General features: G+C 34.3%; 1 protein-coding gene across 4 annotated transcripts in view; it reads right to left on the bottom strand.

Annotated features, from left to right (window-relative positions):
• Nucleotides 1-22254, bottom strand: part of LOC125671149 (WD repeat-containing protein on Y chromosome-like) — a 59978-nt gene extending 37724 nt beyond the window's left edge. Inside the window, exons 1-3 of one of the 4 annotated variants that reach the window (XM_048906637.2) lie at nt 21407-22254; nt 19633-19843; nt 3390-3451 (exon numbers count right to left, since the gene is read on the bottom strand). In XM_048906637.2, the coding sequence (XP_048762594.2) occupies nt 3390-3451; nt 19633-19779 (209 nt within the window). In that variant the 5' untranslated portion in view covers nt 19780-19843; nt 21407-22254. Of the gene's footprint in view, nt 1-3389; nt 3452-3997; nt 4064-14659; nt 15172-19632 lie in introns of those variants that run through there. The other 3 variants (XM_056163255.1, XM_048906638.2, XM_048906639.2) reach the window with 3 other exon arrangements.
• Between the last annotated feature and the right edge of the window lie 909 nt (nt 22255-23163).

The raw sequence follows: 23163 nt of genomic DNA, 5'->3' as shown, positions 1-23163 counted from the left end.
GGCCTTAAAGCTCAGCACTTACAGCTGCTGTGACATGCGGCCTCGGTTTTTGTGGTCTCATCCGAAGGACCGCCCCATTTAGTTGCCACTTACCACAAGCAAAGGGTACTGCCGACCTATTCTAACCTGGATCCCAACATGAAGTGTCACAGTTCATACCCTCAATAAAGTCATGTATTTTCAAAAGTAAAATTCATTTACATTCTACTTTCATTTCTGCTGGAATTTTCAACCATTAAAATAGATGTACTATATTTATCAACATTCAGACATGCTTTGTTCCCAACTGCATGCAGTGCATTCATGAGGATATGGCCATCATTACAAGTAAAGATATCAATGGCAAAAACATCGGAAATGTAAAGATGACTATTAGTTTCACCCAGAAAGAGTCGTCATTGGTGAGGCCCATAGGAGACATTGAAGTCTGTCCAAAGATCCACCACCTGTTCACAACACCTTGTGGTTTGAAGTAATTCAATGTGTATCAAGATCTTGATGCCTAGCATCATATAATAATAATACCATATTTATATAGCACCCTTTTCATACACTATGTACGCTCAAAGGTGCTTTACAATGCATCATATCAGACTTTCCCAGTCATTGTGATAAGATATTTCTCCCAATTACTTCATTATTAAATGGTTCATTATTGAAATCACCACATTATTGATTCTGATTTGTGTTTACTTCTAAAATAGGTTTATATTCATTCAGTAAAGTGTTTCAATGCACAAGACAAAGTCGATCATCATAAACTTCAAATATTACAAATCAGTCTCTTGTAAATAGATACTGGTGTGAATCTGAAAAAACTCGATTACAAATTGTATATGCCCTAAATTATACAGATCTCATACAACAGAAAAAAGATGTGTTTTTATGAAATACTGATACCCATTTATGACAGCAGAGTAATTCAAAGAAAGGTCTTGTCACAAAGAATACACATGTGAAATATGAAAGCCCTATCACTATTGAACCATTCAAAAGCTAATGGCCTTAGCTTAAAGTTTTCAAAAGTAGGTCAAATTAAAAAGTCAAGGTCATGAGTAAAACAATTGCGACCTAAAGAAAGGTCTTGTCAAAAGAAATGAAAACCTTATCCCCAACATTTCAAAAGTTATGGCCAAAGTTTTTCAATCCCATGAAGATCCAGGTTAGAATAGGTCCTCAGAACCCCTTGCTTGTCGTAAGAGGCGATTAAATGGGGGGGGGGGGGGGGGGGGTGGGGTGGGGTCCTTTGGACGAGATCTCAAAAACCGAGGTCCCGTGTCGTACAGCAGGTGTGGAACGATGAAGATCCCTCCCTGCTCAATGGCCATAAGCGTCGAGCATAGGCCTAAACTTTGCAGCCCTTCACCATCATTGAGTGAAATATTCTTGAGAGGGATGTTAAACAATATTCAATCAATCAATAAAGTTTTTCAAAAGTAGGTCAAACTCCAAAGTCACCATGTCTTGATAAAAGAAAAGTCTTGTCAAAAAGGCAATCAGAACTCCTCGAATGTCTCGCACACTCGACATAGATCTCGGATGTAATACGATGGCATCCATGAGTGAATTTGATGCATTGCTAGCTATGACATACGTAACGTCGTGCAGTAGGCTGTGACGTGATAGTTTACAATGCATCAAATTCACTCATGGATGCCATCCTATTACATCCGAGATCTATGTCGAGTGCACGAGACATTTGAGGAATTCCAATTGGTCAAAAAGGAATAGAGTCATGTGAAATATGAAATCTCTATCACTAACTTTGACAATCTAATTAGAATTAGATGTTAGATCCGCTCACATACTTGCTACACAAACGTTTGTGTAACGAGTATGTTAGCGGATCTAGGATCTAATTTTAATTAGATTGTAACTTTGTAAAAGTTATGGCAAAGGTAAAATCTTTCCAAATGTAGGTCAGTCTTCAAGGTCAAGGTCATGAGGTAAAAGAATTTGTTACCTAAAGAAAGGTCTTGTCAATAAGATACACTTATGAAATATGAAAGTGATATCATTTACCAATCAAAAGTTATTGCCAAGGTTTTCTAAAGTAGGTCAAACTCTAAGGCGAAGTTCACAAGGTCAAACAGTTTGGTACCAAAAAATGGGTATTTCCACAAGGAATACACATGTGGAAATATGAAAGGCCTATCACCATCCATTCAAAAGTTATGGGCAAAGTTAAAGTTTTCATGGAAAAACAGACACCAAAATCAATATGCGCCTGAATCTCCAATTACAGAGGCTTAAACACTTGTGACAGACAGCAGAAGAATGAATGAAAGATAGATGTACAGATATCGCTATATCATAATATGTCACATCTGAAGACGGGCATAAAAAAAACCGGGGGTTAAATAAAATTCTGATATGGCAAATTGCATCACAAATGTTACACAATGAAATGATAGCAGCATCAAAATTCATTAATAGAGGACAATGACATGATTTTCAGAGCGAGCTATATCATTAGCAATTGGATTTCTCCTACATCGTCAAGGATACATTATTTTTAATACACTTGGCAATGCTTTTGTCAATATGCAATACATAAGAGAGAGAAAATTAATGTTCAACTTGCTGATGTTAAAGATTTTTCTGATGCCTTGGAAAGATTTCAAGTATTTCAGCATCTACTCTAACTAAAATAAAACACACAAAAAACATTCCAGATTGATAGCAAATTTCATGAGGCCAAAACCTATAGACATCAATCATTTACAACAGCAAATGCAAGGCTTCACACAAAATCATCAATATTCATCTCTGCCAGAAATGTTTTACCAAGACCAAAAATTGCCAATTTGCACAAGGCAACACCAAATCAAGCAACAATGTGCACCACTGGGTAAGTCAGTTACATGATTGACAACTCAACCATGTATGGAATACATTGCATAACCATTTGACACTTGAGGACAGTGCCCCCTTGTGACTAACGGTTTTACATCGCATCCATGGTCTTGTGTCCTCATTTAACTTATAACATTCCATGAATTCTGGCTTCTACATTTTTATATTTCTACTGGTTTTGATATCATGACATATCATTACACAGTGGTTTAAAGCAACTGCATAGTTACTCTCATCCATTCAATAAGAAGATTCATGTCTCACAAGCACATATCTTTTCTGATTTTCAACAACTTTAATTTTTTTTTAAGCTGACATATCTCTGGATACTAATACATGTATAGCCAGTCAATCTTATCAAATACATGGAGTGAAAATAAGCTTTGATAACAATCATGTTAAATTTCACCTTTTTTCAGGACCTGAATGATGTTTTGAAGACAAACCTTTCTGTTACTATATCCATGTGAAAGAGCTAAAAAAAAAAATCCAAAAACAGTGCAAGAGAGACAACTCTAACAAGTATCACTTACTTTTCAATATTCTCTGGGTTGTTGAAGCTTTTTCTCCTTTTTCTTTCACTTGCTTGTTTTAGCTGAAAAGACAAGAAATACTATAATATCATAAAATATACAGATCAGGAGAAATGTGAAAATAAGTACACTGGCTTTTTGCAGAGAAAGTTGTTCAAATTAATTTTCTTGTTAATTGGTATATGAATCATGTATTGAATTAGTCCAATGGCAATACAAATCAGCATGATGTGCAGGAAGAACTATAGTGCTGCCCATAGCTAATAAAAATCTGTTTGGGCTAGTGAAACTTATAGACCTAATAAAGTTTATAATTCAGTTATTTTCCAATGGACCACAATATGGTCCTTATATAGACATAGGACTTTGGCTTTTGAATTTTTTTTATTAGCAATGACTTGAAGTGGGAGGGATTTTTTTTAAAGATATAATTTCCTTTACCACAGTTTGCATCCCTTGAAGTTCCATAGTGACCTAGACTTTTAACCTTCTGATCCCAAAATCATGAGGGTTCTTTCTCGCTTGATAAGAAAGCTAATTGAGAAGTATGAAATCAATCGAGTTAAAAATGTAGCCTGTAGCTTTCCTATGAAGTCACATATATTTACCTTGACCTTTGGACCCCAAGTGGCTTTCCTCTCTTGATGACAAAGACTCATATGAAGTATCAAATCAATCAAGCCAAAAATGTGGCCTGCATGTAGAGTGTCTACAAAGTCAGTGTTATACAAACACACACACATTCTCATCCATACCTAAAACGGTAATGTTACTATACTCCCTCTCATAATGAATTGCAATGGGGATAGAATTGTATAATTTTCAAAAAAAAATTCCTACCCAGTAGTTTCAGGTGTGGGTCGGCAACTCCAAACCAAAAATTATTTAATTGTGGCCTATACTCATCTTATTTTCAATATCAATTCAAAATCTCAGAGTCTCCACTAAGATGGGTGTGTGAATCTCAGTACCAAATTTGGCTCAAATTAGCCCTGTATAGGTCAAGAAGTTGTAGATATTTTAAAACAGTTTACAGACAGACACACAGACAACAGCATGACGGACAAGTGTCAACTACAGATACCGATAAAACTGAACATTTGAACTTTGGCTCAGAATGTAAAAAGCCTTCAAAGATACTTCAAGCTTAAGTTCTTTATCAGAATAATTTAATGAACGGACAGAACTGAGAACCAGACTAATTGATCTGGTGCTGGGCAATTGTGGCCGCCCCAGATATTCAATCTTTGAGACTTAATGGTTAAAGGTTGACACTACGTGTCAACGCAAGCATGTATTATCTCATTGATTTTAGTCTTAATATATATTGGGGCTATATACATGTGACTTTATGATGATCATGCAGTGAGGATTCAGCTTAAGGCAAGAAAACCAAAGGGAGGAGAGGGGAGAGAAAATACAGATTGGTCAATGGACCTGAATGTGATGATCAAAAGCTTAATTTGAACATCTCTACTAGAAAAGAGACCCATGGGCCACAACACTCACCTGAGTCACCTTCAGAAGATTTTTTAAAAGATCTTTACAGCTCTCATCAATTTGATGACAAACTTTGACCCCACATTATCTTTATTTCTTAATTATCCCCCCTTTCAAAAATTTGAACAATTTTGAATCCCCTTTACCCAATGAGTTTGGTTGAAATTGGCAAGTGGTTCAGAAGGAGCAAAAGATGTGTAAAGTTCATGTAAAGATGGATGCCTGACAACAGGTGATGTTTAGAAAACCTAGCTCTCTTGAGCTAAATAGCTCAGGTGAAAAACTATTTTGCCAAACAGAAATTAGGTAGTTCATACATTGTTCTGCACTGATTGCCCTGCTTATCCCTAAACATGTCCATTCTCAGTCCACATACATGTAGCTATGTATGGGATACAACATATTGCACTGATTGCCCTGCTTATCCCTAAACATCTCCATTCTCAGTCCACATACATGTAGCTATGTATGGGATACAACATATTGCACTGATTGGTCTGCTTATCCCTAAACATCTCCATTCTCAGTCCACATACATGTAGCTATGTATGGGATACAACATATTGCACTGATTGCCCTGCTTATCCCTAAACATGTCCATTCTCAGTCCACATACATGTAGCTATGTATGGGATACAACATATTGCACTGATTGCCCTGCTTATCCCTAAACATCTCCATTCTCAGTCCACATACATGTAGCTATGTATGGGATACAACATATTGCACTGATTGGTCTGCTTATCCCTAAACATCTCCATTCTCAGTCCACATACATGTAGCTATGTATGGGATACAACATATTGCACTGATTGGTCTGCTTATCCCTAAACATCTCCATTCTCAGTCCACATACATGTAGCTATGTATGGGATACAACATATTGCACTGATTGGTCTGCTTATCCCTAAACATCTCCATTCTCAGTCCACATACATGTAGCTATGTATGGGATACAACATATTGCACTGATTGGTCTGCTTATCCCTAAACATCTCCATTCTCAGTCCACATACATGTAGCTATGTATGGGATACAACATATTGCACTGATTGGTCTGCTTATCCCTAAACATCTCCATTCTCAGTCCACATACATGTAGCTATGTATGGGATACAACATATTGCACTGATTGCCCTGCTTATCCCTAAACATCTCCATTCTCAGTCCACATACATGTAGCTATGTATGGGATACAACATATTGCACTGATTGGTCTGCTTATCCCTAAACATCTCCATTCTCAGTCCACATACATGTAGCTATGTATGGGATACAACATATTGCACTGATTGGTCTGCTTATCCCTAAACATCTCCATTCTCAGTCCACATACATGTAGCTATGTATGGGATACAACATATTGCACTGATTGGTCTGCTTATCCCTAAACATCTCCATTCTCAGTCCACATACATGTAGCTATGTATGGGATACAACATATTGCACTGATTGGTCTGCTTATCCCTAAACATCTCCATTCTCAGTCCACATACATGTAGCTATGTATGGGATACAACATATTGCACTGATTGGTCTGCTTATCCCTAAACATCTCCATTCTCAGTCCACATACATGTAGCTATGTATGGAATACAACATATTGCACTGATTGGTCTGCTTATCCCTAAACATCTCCATTCTCAGTCCACATACATGTAGCTATGTATGGGATACAACATATTGCACTGATTGGTCTGCTTATCCCTAAACATCTCCATTCTCAGTCCACATACATGTAGCTATGTATGGGATACAACATATTGCACTGATTGGTCTGCTTATCCCTAAACATCTCCATTCTCAGTCCACATACATGTAGCTATGTATGGGATACAACATATTGCACTGATTGGTCTGCTTATCCCTAAACATCTCCATTCTCAGTCCACATACATGTAGCTATGTATGGGATACAACATATTGCACTGATTGGTCTGCTTATCCCTAAACATCTCCATTCTCAGTCCACATACATGTAGCTATGTATGGGATACAACATATTGCACTGATTGGTCTGCTTATCCCTAAACATCTCCATTCTCAGTCCACATACATGTAGCTATGTATGGGATACAACATATTGCACTGATTGGTCTGCTTATCCCTAAACATCTCCATTCTCAGTCCACATACATGTAGCTATGTATGGGATACAACATATTGCACTGATTGCCCTGCTTATCCCTAAACATCTCCATTCTCAGTCCACATACATGTAGCTATGTATGGGATACAGCTTCCATTGAGGACCAACCTACCATGGAGTCATGCTCCATCTATGAAGATCATGGCTCCAATCAACGTACATCTAGCCAAACAAAAAAGGGTAAAAAAGTACTGGCTTTCAGACTCATCTGATTGAGCATGGATTGATCTTTAAATCATTGTTTACCAAAGCAGATGGGGCCAATTATGTTCAATAATTACACCCCCCTTGCAATTTACAATACATGAAAGCAACTTCAAATTGCAATTTTTATCTGTGTAAAAAGTAAACTTGGTTTTGGTAAGCACCTTTCAACATGCTTGTTTAAAAGCAAAGTAAATATTCAAATTTGTTATTTATATGACACCTTGTCTCTTTAAACAAATAGACGAGCCAATTCTACGAGCAATTCAGATCGCATTTGACACCTTTAAAACACATAAACCATAGACTGAAGGACTTCAGGTGATGCTAGTTCAATGTTTATATGTTGATCATACATCCCCTTGCATTGACAACGTCATGGAACTTATTTGTTCAAGCCTTTCTTGAAACAAAGATGACAATCATACTGTCAATTCACATTTGTTTTCACTAATCTTTTGCCAAAATAGTCCTGAAGTCTCAAGAAGGCATTACCCAAGGTACTGTCCTCATCTATTTAATGTACAAAGCTACGAGTAAGAATAATTTGCAATTTTTTGCAGTCAGGATGGATAGGTGATCAGCTTGGAAGCTTAGTTGGTAGATCCCCACATGGTTGCAGCAGGTTCAGGGGTCAATCCCTTGTCTAACTAATAATTCTCTTTCTGTTACGCTTGTAGCACTATGATGATATAAGGCATGGAGAGAAATTTCCAACATTTCAACAGTACAGATAATGTCTTTTAAGGCAGAAATACCCCTATCCATAACATGCACAGCAATTTTAGATACATACATAATGTAAGATGTATTAACTATGTAAATTTCATTGTAGAATTTAAAATTCTGGAATTGTTTTGGGGAAAAAAAATTTAGTGCTGCTCTACTGAAAGCCATACATCATTTGTATCTATACAAATCTATAAACAAGAAGTTGAACATTCCCCTCAAAACACCCATCCATAAAATATAAGTCATCTGCAGAATCAGAAGCTTTATTAAATGTATCTTTATATGCATCATGCATGCAAACATTACCACTGAAAATTACATGTGTAGTATAAATTTAGGAATTAAAATTTAGCTTCATCATTCACTAAAGAAATTTTAATATAAGACATTTGCAGCATCTTGAGTAAATCTAATGTAATGCATCCTTACAGGTACTATATATACCATACAGATGGGTTTTTTCCATACAAATAACATTGGAGGAATATATTTTTAAAATAGACACAGAGATCCGAAAAAACAAAATGATCTGCTGCAGTATAGTCACTGTTACTTGTTTATTTGTAAAACTGTTTACTGTCATTAGAAACAACCAATATAGAATTAGTTCCTCAGCATTTATCTATTAAGCTAATGATTGAGTGCTACATATACCTACATGTATGACATAAAAACAACTTCTATGCAGAGTATTTTTCTTATGAAAATATGTTTTATGATTGCAGACACATTTGGGCGCATTTAGCTATAAAATATTTGGAGGCTTTACCAAACCACTAAAATAAGCCAAATTATTTTATTTTAATCCAGGGGACAGAAAAGGGCCGTGCAAAATAAGGGAACTCCAATAAGCATTTATATCTGGAATCATAATATGGCCCTTTTCTGTCCCCTGGATTTAAATCAAACTCCTAAACATCCACAAAATATGCCCAATATGTAAAATGAATTTTTTATGCACCCCTCCTGAAATGACTGGGGCACATAGTGTTACCATTTTCCATTCTTCAGACATTTGACATTCCGTCATAAATCAGTTCTCTGCTACTGTAACAGATGCACATATTCAACTAAAATGTGGTGTATATACATGTAGATACTTCATGAGAATATCTAGGGCAAGTTTTTTGGTTCTGGTTGATTAATTTTTGTCAGAGTTACGTCCCTTAGGCTTAGAATCATAGTTTGTGTTCATTATTTCAGTCACACATGGACATTTTGCATTGAAATTCAATATATCGATATGCCACAAGAAAGCACAGATCAAGTTTGCCTATGAGTTATGCCAAAAAAATATTTTGCAGTCCAGTTATACCTAGAGGTAATGGCAATATATCAATCGTATTGATAACAAGTCTGTGTGATATGCTAAGACCCTGAAACGTACTACTACACCAGTGGAACAGTGAACGAATGCTGAGCAGTTTGGGAACGAACGGTTTTGTTTGGGGAATAAACGCTGAATGGTTTGAATGGAACCTCAGCAAGAACAGAACGCTTCTTATCGGCAACAAAGCACTTTGAGACTGGGAACGAATGGTTCTCATCGACAATAGAACACTTTGGTCCAACATGGGAACGAACGGTTTGGCCTCAATTTCAAATTCTGCATTTCGGACACTTTCAGTGCTTTTTATTCATACATAGACATTGTGGAAGAGAAAGATATTACTTGTGAAAACAAGAGGTACTGTGAGCAATGCCCACTATAAGAATACCCCCCCCCCCCCATCTCCCAAAGGTGTTGTTAATAGGTATAGATGACCTCTTTCCTGAATGTAAAAAAGAAAGGGCTTGACAAAACCTTGGGTAGTCTCTTCTCTAGGAGTGTGCTTGACCTTTGACCTTTTGACCCCAAAATCGATAGGGAACATCTTCATCCCATATGTATGAAATGGTGACTGTAGGTGGAAAGGATAACGCTTTAGAGCCCTGAAACCATTGCGTCTACAGACGGATGGACATGCAGACAGACAACTTGATTCCAGTATACTCCCCCCCACCCCACCCCCACCCCCCACTTTGTTGCCGGGGGCGGGGATAATAAAAGTTTGATTTGATTAATATTATGAAAGTTTTAAAATGGAAGGAAGGGGGATGATCCTTGTATAGGAGCATCTGTGTCACTCCAACATATCTAGTTTGCAGATCTGTAGAATCTTGGAAATTATTAAATACCATTGTACACCACAACAAAATGAATAAGTGATCACAAGGTAATAAAATAATGAAAACTATTGTGATAGTATCATAATGATGTGATGTGTATTGTATCCTGAGGTAACCCATGATCCACAGATCTTAGAGTTACAAAATGTCAAACAATTCAGTTTACTCTCATCATCTATCATACAAGGGACATTTTGAATATAGACATATCATGAGAATACTCAGGTGAAGTTACTATTCAGTTTCTGGCCTCGAGGTTATAAATCTTTTACCACACTCATACTCAAACTGAGACATGTTTGTTTTGAATACAACTCTGAGTATAAGCTCCGAAGCATACTCAAAAAATCTTGAGAATGTACTCCATTTGAAAATGAGAATGTTTTATAAAAGTTTTATAACCTTCACTTTTAAGTATGAGTATGATATAGAGCACGGAGTTTGAGTTTGAGTATGAAAACGTGCTCAAGAAAGTTTTATAACCTCCAGGATTGCATGGTCAAATAATTTTTGGCAGAGTTATGCCCCTTTGACTTAATTTTTTTTAAACAATTCAGTTTATGCTCATCATCTCAGTCATACATGGACATTGAGTGATAATTAGAATTTAGATATGTCCTAAAAATATACAGGTAAAGTTCATATTTGGTTCTGGTCACATAATTTTTGGGAGAGCTGTCAGCCACTTACAGATTTTGAAAACTTTCAAATAATTCAGTTTCCACTCAATATCTTAACCATACATGGACATTTAGAATTGAATACAGAGATATCATGAGAATATGCAGATTATTAGTAAGTACCTATATGGATTTAATGGTTGGTTAACTTTTGGTAGAGATATGGCCCTTGCACAGGAGCATTTGGGTCACTCCGACACATTTAGTTTGCAACAAATTAAATGCTGGATTCGAGCTCCACTGTCAGACAAGAAAGTGTGACAGACAACTGGGCAGCTGTGGACTGACATGGACAACAACAATTTACATAACCTCTCTTAAGAATGTATCTAAACAATCAAAGTGATCTTCGAGGTATTTTGTGAAGACCCAGTTACAGATTTCCTCCAAGTTACAAACCATTCATTATAAGGTCATCCTTAAAAAATTGTTGATTTGCTGAAATGTATCAGACACATCCAAATCTTGTCATAATTGATTTTTATATTTTTTTTATTTTTGCTTTGTTGATTTTATCTGATTACCATATTGATATAAAGAAACAAAACATATGGCAGTGGAAGCTGCAGTGGTCCATTGTCAATTACCATCAATTCATTGAATTCATTCAAAGCATAGAACATTGTACATGTATAATTGTTTCCAGGCAGAAAATGAAAAATAGTCTTTATGCTTGATTTTGAGGTGGACAATTTTTTTTTTACAACCTACTTACTGCTATCTACTATACTAAGGACTCACATTACAGACAATCTTTAATTTTCTAAGGATGGCCACATATTACATACAGATCAACAACTGATATTGCTCAAATAAAATATAATCATTAATTGCCTTGTGAAAATCAGTTTGACCTAACCACTGCCACTCGATGGTTATTAGACTACAAATATTTGGGTGGTAGTTGTGTAGTATTGCTTTCCTGTATCCATTTGAAGATAGATAAACAAAGCCACTCCGTGATGCCAACTTGACAACAGACAAGTATCTGTACAAGGAATGGCAAGTCATTGTCTCTCTTCCGTTGCTAAGGCTAACAATTCTAATACAGACTGCACTTCAAAAATTTATTATCCTGTCAAATGGGTACTAATGATCTCCCACAATGAATTATTCCCTTTGGGTCCCGTTGATAGAATTCACAAATCTGGTTTCTAAGGACAGCAACTTCAAAAGTGCAGCTCTACTAGTCTGTAAATCTTCAAAGTCTCCATCATAAGACAGAGCTAGGGCCTTTCAATTCTAGCAACCAATAAAACCAAAACAATTTGTTACCATTTACCAATGCAACCACCTGAACTGGATCCATGTTGAAATGCAGCACTGCATTCTTATTGCAATTTTTCAATATTGTGCTTGAATTTAGTATCAATATTTTGTAATAATGCAACTTTATATTGAATTACTAGTACAAATCACTTTCTAATAGATTAATCAATTATATAAAACATCACTTTAATTAACACTGATTAATTTCATATTATAGTAAATAAACACTTGTACGATTATGTGAATATATCCTATTAAACACTTTGAATATTTATCCAAACAGCACATACCAGTAAGAACAAGGTACGATATCACCCATTTACGGCCGAGAAATTGACAATTTTTCATTTATATTTTTTATAAATGCATGAACAAACATATTTGTTATATCATAAATCTATCTTGTTACTATAAATTATTGATTATTGTTTGCTAGATGGAGGGTGTACCAAAACAACTGCATATCTTTTAAACTATAATTACTTCAGCTACTGAAAAGAATTGCAATATCTAAATCTAACACATAATTATTTTGGTTTCTGAAAATCTAGGGAACCGTAATATATACAGAAATGCCAACACCTCATCCTCAGGTAATATTCATAACTGATATTCATGTCAGCAGATCTGAACCAAGAGACCTTATTCGTAACATTTATAACTATATACTGGTAATTTCCTTAAGCGACATAAGGCAGGAACTATATCTCTTAATTAAATTGTTTCCAGATCAAGTTACATTTATCATTCTATTGCTTTTTTACATTGTGCATCATACTCTTGAAAAGCATGATCTTATTTAAATATTTAATCTATTTGTTATAATCTTTGGATGCATTTAAGGAATTTGACAAGAACCCACTAATTAGACAACAGTACACAGACAGGATACATGAAACCCGAGCACAGAGAAGGGAACTTCACCCCCTCAAGTAATGTGCTAACAAAAAATAAAAGTAAAAAGCACTTTAAAATCTTTAATCAAATACTCCCTTGTTTGGCGATGGGATATCTAACAATGTAAATTCCATTATAAGTCACGGCAGAATCTTCAAGATATTGTTAAATTCTAATCTTGTATGGACCTTTATTTATCCTTAATCAATCATTTGAAAGATGTCAAAAACCAGGTTTTCACATTTAAACACCACTTATCTCAAGTAGATAGTACTTTTTGGTTAGTATTTGTTGTTCTTTCAAAATTTCGAAAATTAGAACTTAATTTAAAACATTATGACATAGAACAAAATGGCACAACTAAAAAACAATGTAGAATATCACTTATTTTTGTAGGATCAGATTTTTATGACTTTAAAATACTTATTTCTCCAAAACCTCTAAAAAAAAATCAACAAAATTAAAGAATCAGGTCAACTACATATAGGCCTATATTGTAATTATTTCTTTCCAACAAATTTTGTTAGATTGTGCTATGGGACACTTATTACAAACACAGACAGACAGACAGACAGACAAAGTGATTCTTCATTGTCACTTTGTTTCACAGGTGACACAATAAATGCATGCACTGGTCACTGTGAACATAAACCCATGCAATTACACAATGTTTCTTCCAGTTCTAAAAACTTGGAAAAAATTCAATCAATGCATGCCTAAATCAATAAAAGAGTTGATTAATGTGATGGTAATGTGCACTACAAACTAAACTGGCATTCTGTTTGGTAAGAAATGGATATCTCTGCCTCAGAGACCTTTTACATGTCCTCATGCTTGCATTCGAATTGTCGCCATTTTGACCAAAATTTTTAAGTTTCATATGTATGGTTAATTTTTCATTAGTTTTCTATATTTTCCTTTTTAAATATGTATATACTTGTTACCTATAGGGAGAGCTCAAAATGTCTGGTACATATTTTTGCTTCCTTAGAAAATGCTTATAAAATTATACGTAGCTGACATTTAGGATTCTTTCTGTTCAACTTTTTTTTACTGACAAACCTTCATTAATGTGTGGACTGTATTTCTTATTAAAAAGTTCATAGCTACAGATAATGTATTTCATTAAATCGAATGACTCCCCGATATATTATTCTCTTCATGCCCATGTCAAGTGCATTATCCTTCTGCACTCTGATTTAGATAAATTTTTGGATATTTTCATGACATATACATGTATAAGTGAAAAATTCTCAAATAGGATGAAAACAACAATCAAAACTGAATTCACTTTCTGGTAATAAACTTTTTTGTTAAGGACAAGCAGGACAGTTGCATGGAAAAAATATTTCTAAATAAATTTTCCTTATAGTAGAATCATAGTAAAGGGGATCCTAAAGCTAAGGGCCATATAACTGTGAAATTACAATGTACCCAACTGCTATAATGACACAACATAACGTAGTTTAGTAGGCTCAAATGTCATGGCTGGCAATACAATGACAACTACTAAGTTTCACCCACATTTCCATCATTTACATGATCAATGTCCTGCACTATATCCTGATTACATGTACACATTACTTGCTTATCTACTTACAAATGTCACATACTGCAATAATTTTTCTCTTTTTGTAAACCAAAAGTAATATTCTTATCGTCATAGTTACCCTTTGTTTAGCATGTAGTATGGTACCAGTGCCAAGATGAGTCTGAGAGCGCTTATTTCTCCATCCATGGAAATTAGCATCCTCAATCGGGTCATCATCCCCAGCAGAAGAAATCCCATTAACAGTTATTGGCCGTACTATGCTCATCTTCAAAATTTCCCAAATGTTTTTCTTTTTAAAACAACGTTCGTTTTTGCTATTTAAATCCTTTAAATGTCTTAAAGAGAAAATAATCTTCCTTGTGCATCCATAAAAACTTCAAGAGTCAATTTAAAGGGGGTGTGTTTAAAGTTTATAAATACATCGCTTTCACGTGCATCACACAAAAGTCCCATTAAAGGCTGATGATAAATAGAAGCAAAAACATAAAAGGATATTGTATCTTTTAAGGAATTCTGGAACAAAGTCATGCTACCACAATTAAAATCATAGATCCTATGAGCTTATACCCTAATACATATAGGGATTCTATTCAAAGTGCAAATCCAATCTCTCAATAGCTACTCTGCAAGACTCTTAGATAAGAAATGTCACCTTTACAGCATGTAATGTGATAAAATGGCAAAAAATACACAAGCATTTAAAACAGGAAAATCTAATAAATTAATATGAAGTCGAGGGGCTTGCTTAAGGACTAAGATTAGCTCCAGTGCTTTTTTTTAATTAAAATGGTAAGGGTACCACAGGTAAGGCAATCTACCACTGATGTCAGGGCTGGACCTTGCCGAGCGACTGGGGATTTATTCACAGTCAGCTGTCAATAAGCTGATTGTGCTTGTTCAATAATATATAACATGCTGTGACGAAAACAAAACTTTCTAGTGGAAGTGCACTATCACAACTTTTTTTTGGGTAGGAAATTATGAAGTGTGGAAACTACAGAATGAAAATCTCAATAACAAAAGAATTACGGAATTTAAAAAGAAAAAGAAAAAAGAAGTCAGTAGTTCAGCTTTCCCACTGATGTATATGATACCCACTTTGAAGAGAGTGAGAGTTTCTCAGATTTAGATCTCAGAATTGTTGATAGTGAAACTCAATCCCCGTTCCTAGGAACAAGGTATTTGCTTATGTTAACTGGTACCCTCACCCGAAACCCCAATTTTTGATGACCCATCAAGGCATCACTTGAATGGGTTGTATATATTTATTCTGAATGATAAATGGAACATAAAAAGGTGCTAAATTGGTAAATTTGTGAGTGTTTGATATTGACCAAGACCACTGCATTATGCTTGTAAATCAAACACACTTCTGGAAATGCTTTCAAGCAAAACTTAGGATCACTAGAAAAATAATAAATCATGAAGGCCCAACCTTATTACCCAACGCATGAAATGTGAAATTACTCTGATGGAATAGGCTAAATAAAATATTGATTTTTAATTGTGATGGCACCTGGTCTTACCTCTAAACATTTACTCAAATGATGCAATATAAAATCAGGGAACTGGACACAATATTGCAGCTAGCAATACATGCATACATGTGATTCAAAAAGTGGATATATATGTGCATGTGACTTGATCTTTGGTTCAAGATCAAATGACACATATTTCAGCTGTGGACAACATATTACTAAAGGCTGATATTATTGAAAGCACAAATACTAAAGTCACAGAGTTTGAAATCATTTCAAACTTAATGCAAAAAGAACATTGTTCTGTGACCTTCATCTTAGTGACATGACCTTGAATCATGACACACTGTATAGGTTACAATACAAGCAACCTACATAAAGCATTTCAAGTATGGGTGACACTGCTTGAACACAATTTGTGTCAGATGGATGAATGGACAACTGTGCCACACCCACTGTCTCTATCCAGTATGTGCAACACATGTACATGGTATAATTAAAATTATACCAGGCCACCATTTTACATGAAATATGTTAATTTATTTGAATTAAAGTTTGAATCACACATCACTAATGAAATAATCTGATTATATAAAATGCTCAAAAAATTAGAATCAACACTGGTATTTACAATTCAAGGACATAAATATGTGACATTTCTCAATAATGTATGATTTTTCATGACATCTAAGGTTCACTTGCACTCTATCGACGTGTTTCTACAAAACAACTTGGGGTAATTACCAGGTTTGTTTTAGAGTTCACATATTTTGGTAGCTCTTGGTTGTGGTAAGAAAACTGTAAAGTGAGCTCTTATGTACAGTATTGTAAAGTGAGCTCTTATGTACAGTATTACAAAAGGTAGTAAATATGGACATTACTAATTGTTGCAAAGAAGGAGAAAAAAAATCTTTGGATGATCCATTCAGGGATTGAACTTGATACCCTTCCATTACTATTAGGTGATCTACCCACTGAACTATAACCATGCAGGCCAACATATGAAGTTTGGTAATTTTATACTACACCATAAAATTGCAAACCTATTTCAGAAACGATAATAAATACAAGAACTATAATTCATATAGACTGATAGAGAAGACAAAAATAATTGATTGCTATAGACTTCTATTGTAATTATCGGAATATCATAAAACACAAGAGAAAATGTTTTGAAAATGGAACAAAGACATTCTAAGCGTTGTGATGCTTGTTTGTTGTCCAATGGCTTAAAAGCAAACAACTTTATATTACATGTATATACATGTAATACAACTAAATGCATGAATAACAGTGAAATTTTAATTCAAACAATAGGATTATATTTCATCTCTTACTCAATTTTTATTCTAAGAAAAATTAATGAAAAATGTCATATACCATTATATTCTTCATATGAAAATTACTGAAAGAAAAAATAGGCCATACCAAATTACCCCCTCTCTCTCTCTCTCTTTCAAAATATATATACACTCTACGAAAAATGAAAAATGTCATACCCAATTTGCAGTCAATGTTGCATAGCTATCCTTATACATTGTACCAGAACATTTCACTCTCATTATCAAAACTTCATATCTTTGATTTGTCATCCAATATATCCATTGGAAATTTTAGAATTGAAATCAATATATTTTGTTAGTCCACAAAATTCACCAAAACTAAATTAATGGTTGAATAGTAAGATAATAGAAGGGAAAAAAATTTCAGACAACCCAAAATGTGCCATATCTGGGAAATAAGAACATTGCCATTGTGTTTGTAATACACAATTTATCTTGTGAAAAGAAAAAAAAACCAATTCTTAATACCCAGTATTTATTACCAGTGTCTGTTCATGGGCATTTTTCCGTTACAGAACATAAGATAAGACATGATAAATTGGTGAAATATTTACCATCATCTCATTGTCAAAGAAACAACATTTTAAAATACGCAAGCTTACAGAAAATATATCTTTTTAAATTAACAATTAGATTCTGCTATCAATATTCAATATATATTGGTGAGGTAAGGCACTGCATGTTGTAGTGAAATTCACTGCAGTACTTTATAAACATTTAAAAGGTATTTAAAGTGGAGGATTGAGTCAAGAGAAATCTGAAAATGTTTATAATTAGGCTCATTATTTGCATCTTTTTTTCTCTCTTTGTTGTAAATCATGAATGTGTGTATTGCCCTCAATTATCAGGAACTATAAACAAATACACTGACATCAATAAACTAATGCTCATGTGGTTAATGAAGAGAGAACAATAGTTGATATTAAAAAAAGACCTTAATTTAGCAATTAAATCTATATAATCCATTCAAAAGGCAAAATATTGACCCTCCCAAGGTATTTGAAGGAGAAGCCATTTATTCTTATCAGAAGCATACATGTACCCGGGCAAATGTGTTGTTTTGCTGATTGGGCTACAATAAATAGCTGAATCCTCTGAGAATTTTTAATTTAATTACCATTAAAGTCATTTCCTGCAATTATATAAAATCAATTATCATTAAACTATTCTCCAACACAAACTAGAAATTAAAACAGGTCATTAGCAATGAAATCATTTCAACATCATTGGTGACTTTGATTGATAAATCTGTGAAAAAATGACATCAAAGAATACCACAGTAACTTTTCTTAAAAACTGTGGTGAAAGAGCCATTTTTTGTGGAACGCCAAAAATTTTACAGTTTCATTGGAATGAAGTTTATCATAGATACAGCTTCCATTTATTGAAAAATCATATAAAGTGTATATATTTCAGTATTTAATTGTGGTTTGAAATTTTTTGGATAGGGTTATCCATCAAATCTACAAAGACTGAGCCCCCTAAGAAATCTGATGATTCCATGTATAATATTCCAGGAATTTGGAAGTACTGACAGTAACCTTGGTATTATCAGCTGAATTGTTTCTTGACCAGTAAACTACAGATTTACAACAACCTTGATTGAGTTATTTTATTGTATCATTTATACCAAGATGTTGTAACATGATAATAGTTATTACTTTTTTTTGGATATGAAAATTAAATCTACATCACCCACAAACTATAATATCAAAGCATGAAATGCCCATGGTTCTTTGTTAATAAATGTTGATAGATAGACAAATAATCAGGTCAATTACCTCGAAATACCATCCTTAGTCAATTGAGTCATCAAACAAGATGTGTTTGTGAAACACTGATGCCCCCAGATTACAATTGTTTTAGTGAATTATTCAGAGATTAATGTCAAGGTCACAAGGTCAACAAATTTGGTACCGATGGAAAGGTCTTCTCACAAGAAATGCACATGCTGAATATGAAAGCAGTGCCATTTGGTTTAAAAGATATGGCTTATATTAAAATTCTCTAAAAGTAGGTAAAAGTGAAGGTCACCGGTCAGCTTAAAGATTTTAAAACCAATGGAAAGGTCTTGCCACAAGGAATACACATTATCCAACCACGAAAGATCTATCTCTTATAGTGTAAAAGATTTGATATGATGACCAAGGTTAAAGTTTTTTGCCACAGACAGACGGAGAGGCCAAAAACTAGATGCCCCTGAATCTTTGATTCTGCTAGGGGGTATAAAAATTGGATAAAATGAATTTAAAATTTAGAGATATACTCACAGCTCCGATGGTATGGGCCACTGGGATAATAAGCTGGGCAGCTCTTCTCCATGATTGAATAGCTTTATTTTTACGAGCCTTCTTTCCAAACATTCTCCTTGGAACATTCTTCTTTCTAACCTCAGATGCTGCAAGACTTGTAGACATATTTGAACTGGACACTTCATCTTTATCCTGTGTGTTATCATTATCATCGGAAGCTGCCTCATACCTGTAAGGATTAAAAAATCAATCTTACCGTCTTTTTGTCACAAATTGTATCAATATATGCGGTTACATTCTACAATGGTATCAATACCTTAAATAAAAATAGCACGTCTAATTCCAACTTTATTGGCCAAATCACAGTAATAAAGAAAGGGCTTTGAAGATTACACAATCGAAATACTTACTTTGACATAGTTTTTCAATTTAACCATATATGCAAAAAGATCCAATTAAATCAAATACGAATCCGAATGAAGGTGCACAACACAGGTGCAAGAGCGCACCATGATGAAATCATTTCCAATCACTCAACCAGATGTATTAATAATTCAGTGACTAATGGCAGCAGTATACATTCATCCAATAAAATCTTAAAAGCTCCAATGTTCTCTCTAAAGAAGTTCCTGAAAAGCCACCAAGGTCGTTATTCAGCTTCTTACACAAAAATATCTTATTCTACAACCATGTCAAATAAATTGTCACATTGTTTAATTGGCCGTTACTGATGTCTGCTGAAAATTTCACATTCAATATAAAACATTTAAAAGACTTTCACAAACAGGACACACTTGGCACAATTAGGCAGGACTCTGAAAGATACTGATAGCCAATTACCAATAAAAAGAGTTTTAATTTAGGTGACAAATACCAAAAGTTTTAGACTGTTTGCCCATTTCATTCTGCATTAGTTTTCCTTTGAAGGATAAAAGCAAACAGCTTCTGTTGAAAATATCAAGATAAACAAACCTAGTATTGATATATATATTTGTTTTTCAGTTTACATGTGAATGTTTTAATTGTTCCCTTATCCAACTTGTGAACTTAAAATATTAGCTTCAACTTCATTTATCTGACAAGGGATATTGACCATTCTGATAATTACATACCTTAGTCAAATGTGCAAGTGGCCCTTGAATCAATTTCTATGTCAATAAAAAAGTTAAAACTTTCTAAGTCAGTATTTTCAGTTTCACAAATCTTTTAAGATATTTTGTACAGTGGTACACAATTAGTCTTAGTTTACAACATAGGACCCATGTATCATATATGTCATGCATGAACTTATCTTTTACCCCATGCAATATTACACATCAAGGACATTTTAGTTTTTGATCCGTCTCTCTATCTTTTTGTATCTTTTGTCTGCCTGAAACTTTTACTTTGTTCATAACTTTTGAACTATATACAAGATAGAGACTTCCTAAATAGCGAACTGGAAATTCAAAGTCTAAGATATGTGAATGATAAAGGTTTGTTAGATATATATATCAATTTGCTATTTGTAAGTAAGATTCTGTAAAAATAATGGAGAAATCACATTGTCACAAATTTTTAAAAGAGGTATGCTGCAAATGCAAAAATAAATTGACTGATATACCTGGTATACTTAGATAATTCTTCAAATGTCTTCTTAACACAGTACATTAGCTAAAGGCATTTAAGTATGGAGTGCCAAATTAACATAAACTCAAATAATTGAAGATATCTCAGGTGAGCTAAAAATATGAAACAAAAACACGAAACTCATCAAACACACTTATGATCACTGTAAAAAAAATAATCGTACCTTCAGTAAAATCTTGCCCCTGTATATTTGTCATCTGAGAGTGTGTTTTTCACCTGATCAGCATTTCCAGCACCTAGTCACAGGTTTAATTCAACCATCAACTAGATTGGGGGCAAAGCAGAAGTTTCATACTGGTTTTTATGGTAACACTTATGACTCCTCTAATCCTCATTTTGAGTCTTAATTTTTGCCATAATTTTATTTCTGTTTTGTTGGAACTTGCGTGATCGAAGAAAGTGTGTTGGTCAACAACAAAAATTTCTCTCATCTCATCATAACCAAGAGGAGTTTGACTTGGGCAACTTGTAAACCAAAGGTTAGTACATTACAGAGGTATCCTTTGTATCCAGGAATTTGGTCTCTACGTCCTTGTGCAAGTTGTACACTTCAAACAGGAACTAAAACTAGTGACAAGACAACACCTCTTCTCAATATCCAGGTCCACGTTTCAGGACAGCCTGGTCTATCCTGTTGGTATGAGTTCAGCACCTCACTAACATTACTGCAGTCTTCCTACAGTGTAGCGGTCTGTTCAAGTCCTAATTTGTTTGCCCTGAGAAGAATCTAAGAAGTATTAATTTTTCTCTATTCACTGAATCTTTTGTCTTATATTTCTTTTGAAATTGACATTTTCATCATAGACTAATGAAGACATGTTTTTTGCAAACTAGTTTTTTACTACCATCTGTCCGAAATATGGAGTGTCGTCACGGTTCAAGGTTGAAGTAATGAAATGATATTTCTTTGTTGTTTTATCAGGTGATGAAGGTAGCTAGCATTGCAGAAAATTTTTCTAACACAGAATTGCTAGTTTACCTTCATCACCTGATAAAACAACAAAGCATTACAAGATTGACATAAGATTTTAGAGTTTCTCCCCTTAGAAAAGCTGAATAATGTCATTCATTTTAATTGCTTACTTTTAACTTCATAAATCCTGTTTTTATGTATCTACAGGTCTGCATGTCTGGGAGCCCATATTTTCATATTCTGTGACATAATAGATAACAACCTGTTCTTATATCAAAATTCTCTTTAAAATTTTACTTATGGTCATTAACTTACTCAAAATATAAAATACACTCTGTACCTGTCCAATTTAATCCAGCACTTATTGCACATTGGTTTTTCACCTTTCACAGCCTTGAGATGGTCACATGTAGCCTAGCCACAGGTGCATTTCCTTTCTCCCAGAAGCTAAGGCAGCTATAGGGTTCCTTAAAATTACCATCCAATCCATTTCCTGACCAGTCTTTTGTATGGAGGGGATACATTTTTTTTTAAGACTCGAGTCTGGTCTCCCTCATTAAAAGGCATACATTCAGGTTTAAAGCCATGATTATGTTCTTACCTGAATTTTGACATGTTAGTAATTTTTCTTTTCAAAGTTTAAAATCAATAATTAAAATTACAAATCAAAAATGAGCACTGGCACTGATTTTATGGAATTCCTGACAACCAGCTATTGTTGATTATTGTCAGCAATACAACCTGTCAAATGTGTGATTGCTAAATATGTGTATGCACATATTCAAATCAATCAACGACACCCAGTAAAGATGATTTTGGGTGGATGGAAGTTATAATACATGTAGCAAAGTTCAACTGCTATAACAAAGGTTAGTTAACTTTAACTGAATGCTAACTTGACATTAACTTGAACATTTATATAGCGTTAACTATAAGACGTTAACTGTCAGTTAAACTTAACTAACCTTCGTGCAACAACAAATACAAATTAAACTAGAGATTGTTTT

This window comes from Ostrea edulis, chromosome 4 (assembly GCF_947568905.1).
Source record: "Ostrea edulis chromosome 4, xbOstEdul1.1, whole genome shotgun sequence".
NCBI lineage: Eukaryota > Metazoa > Mollusca > Bivalvia > Ostreida > Ostreidae > Ostrea > Ostrea edulis.
The sequence above is the reverse complement of the archived record's forward strand: the minus strand, read 5'-3'. Positions and strand labels throughout refer to the sequence as shown.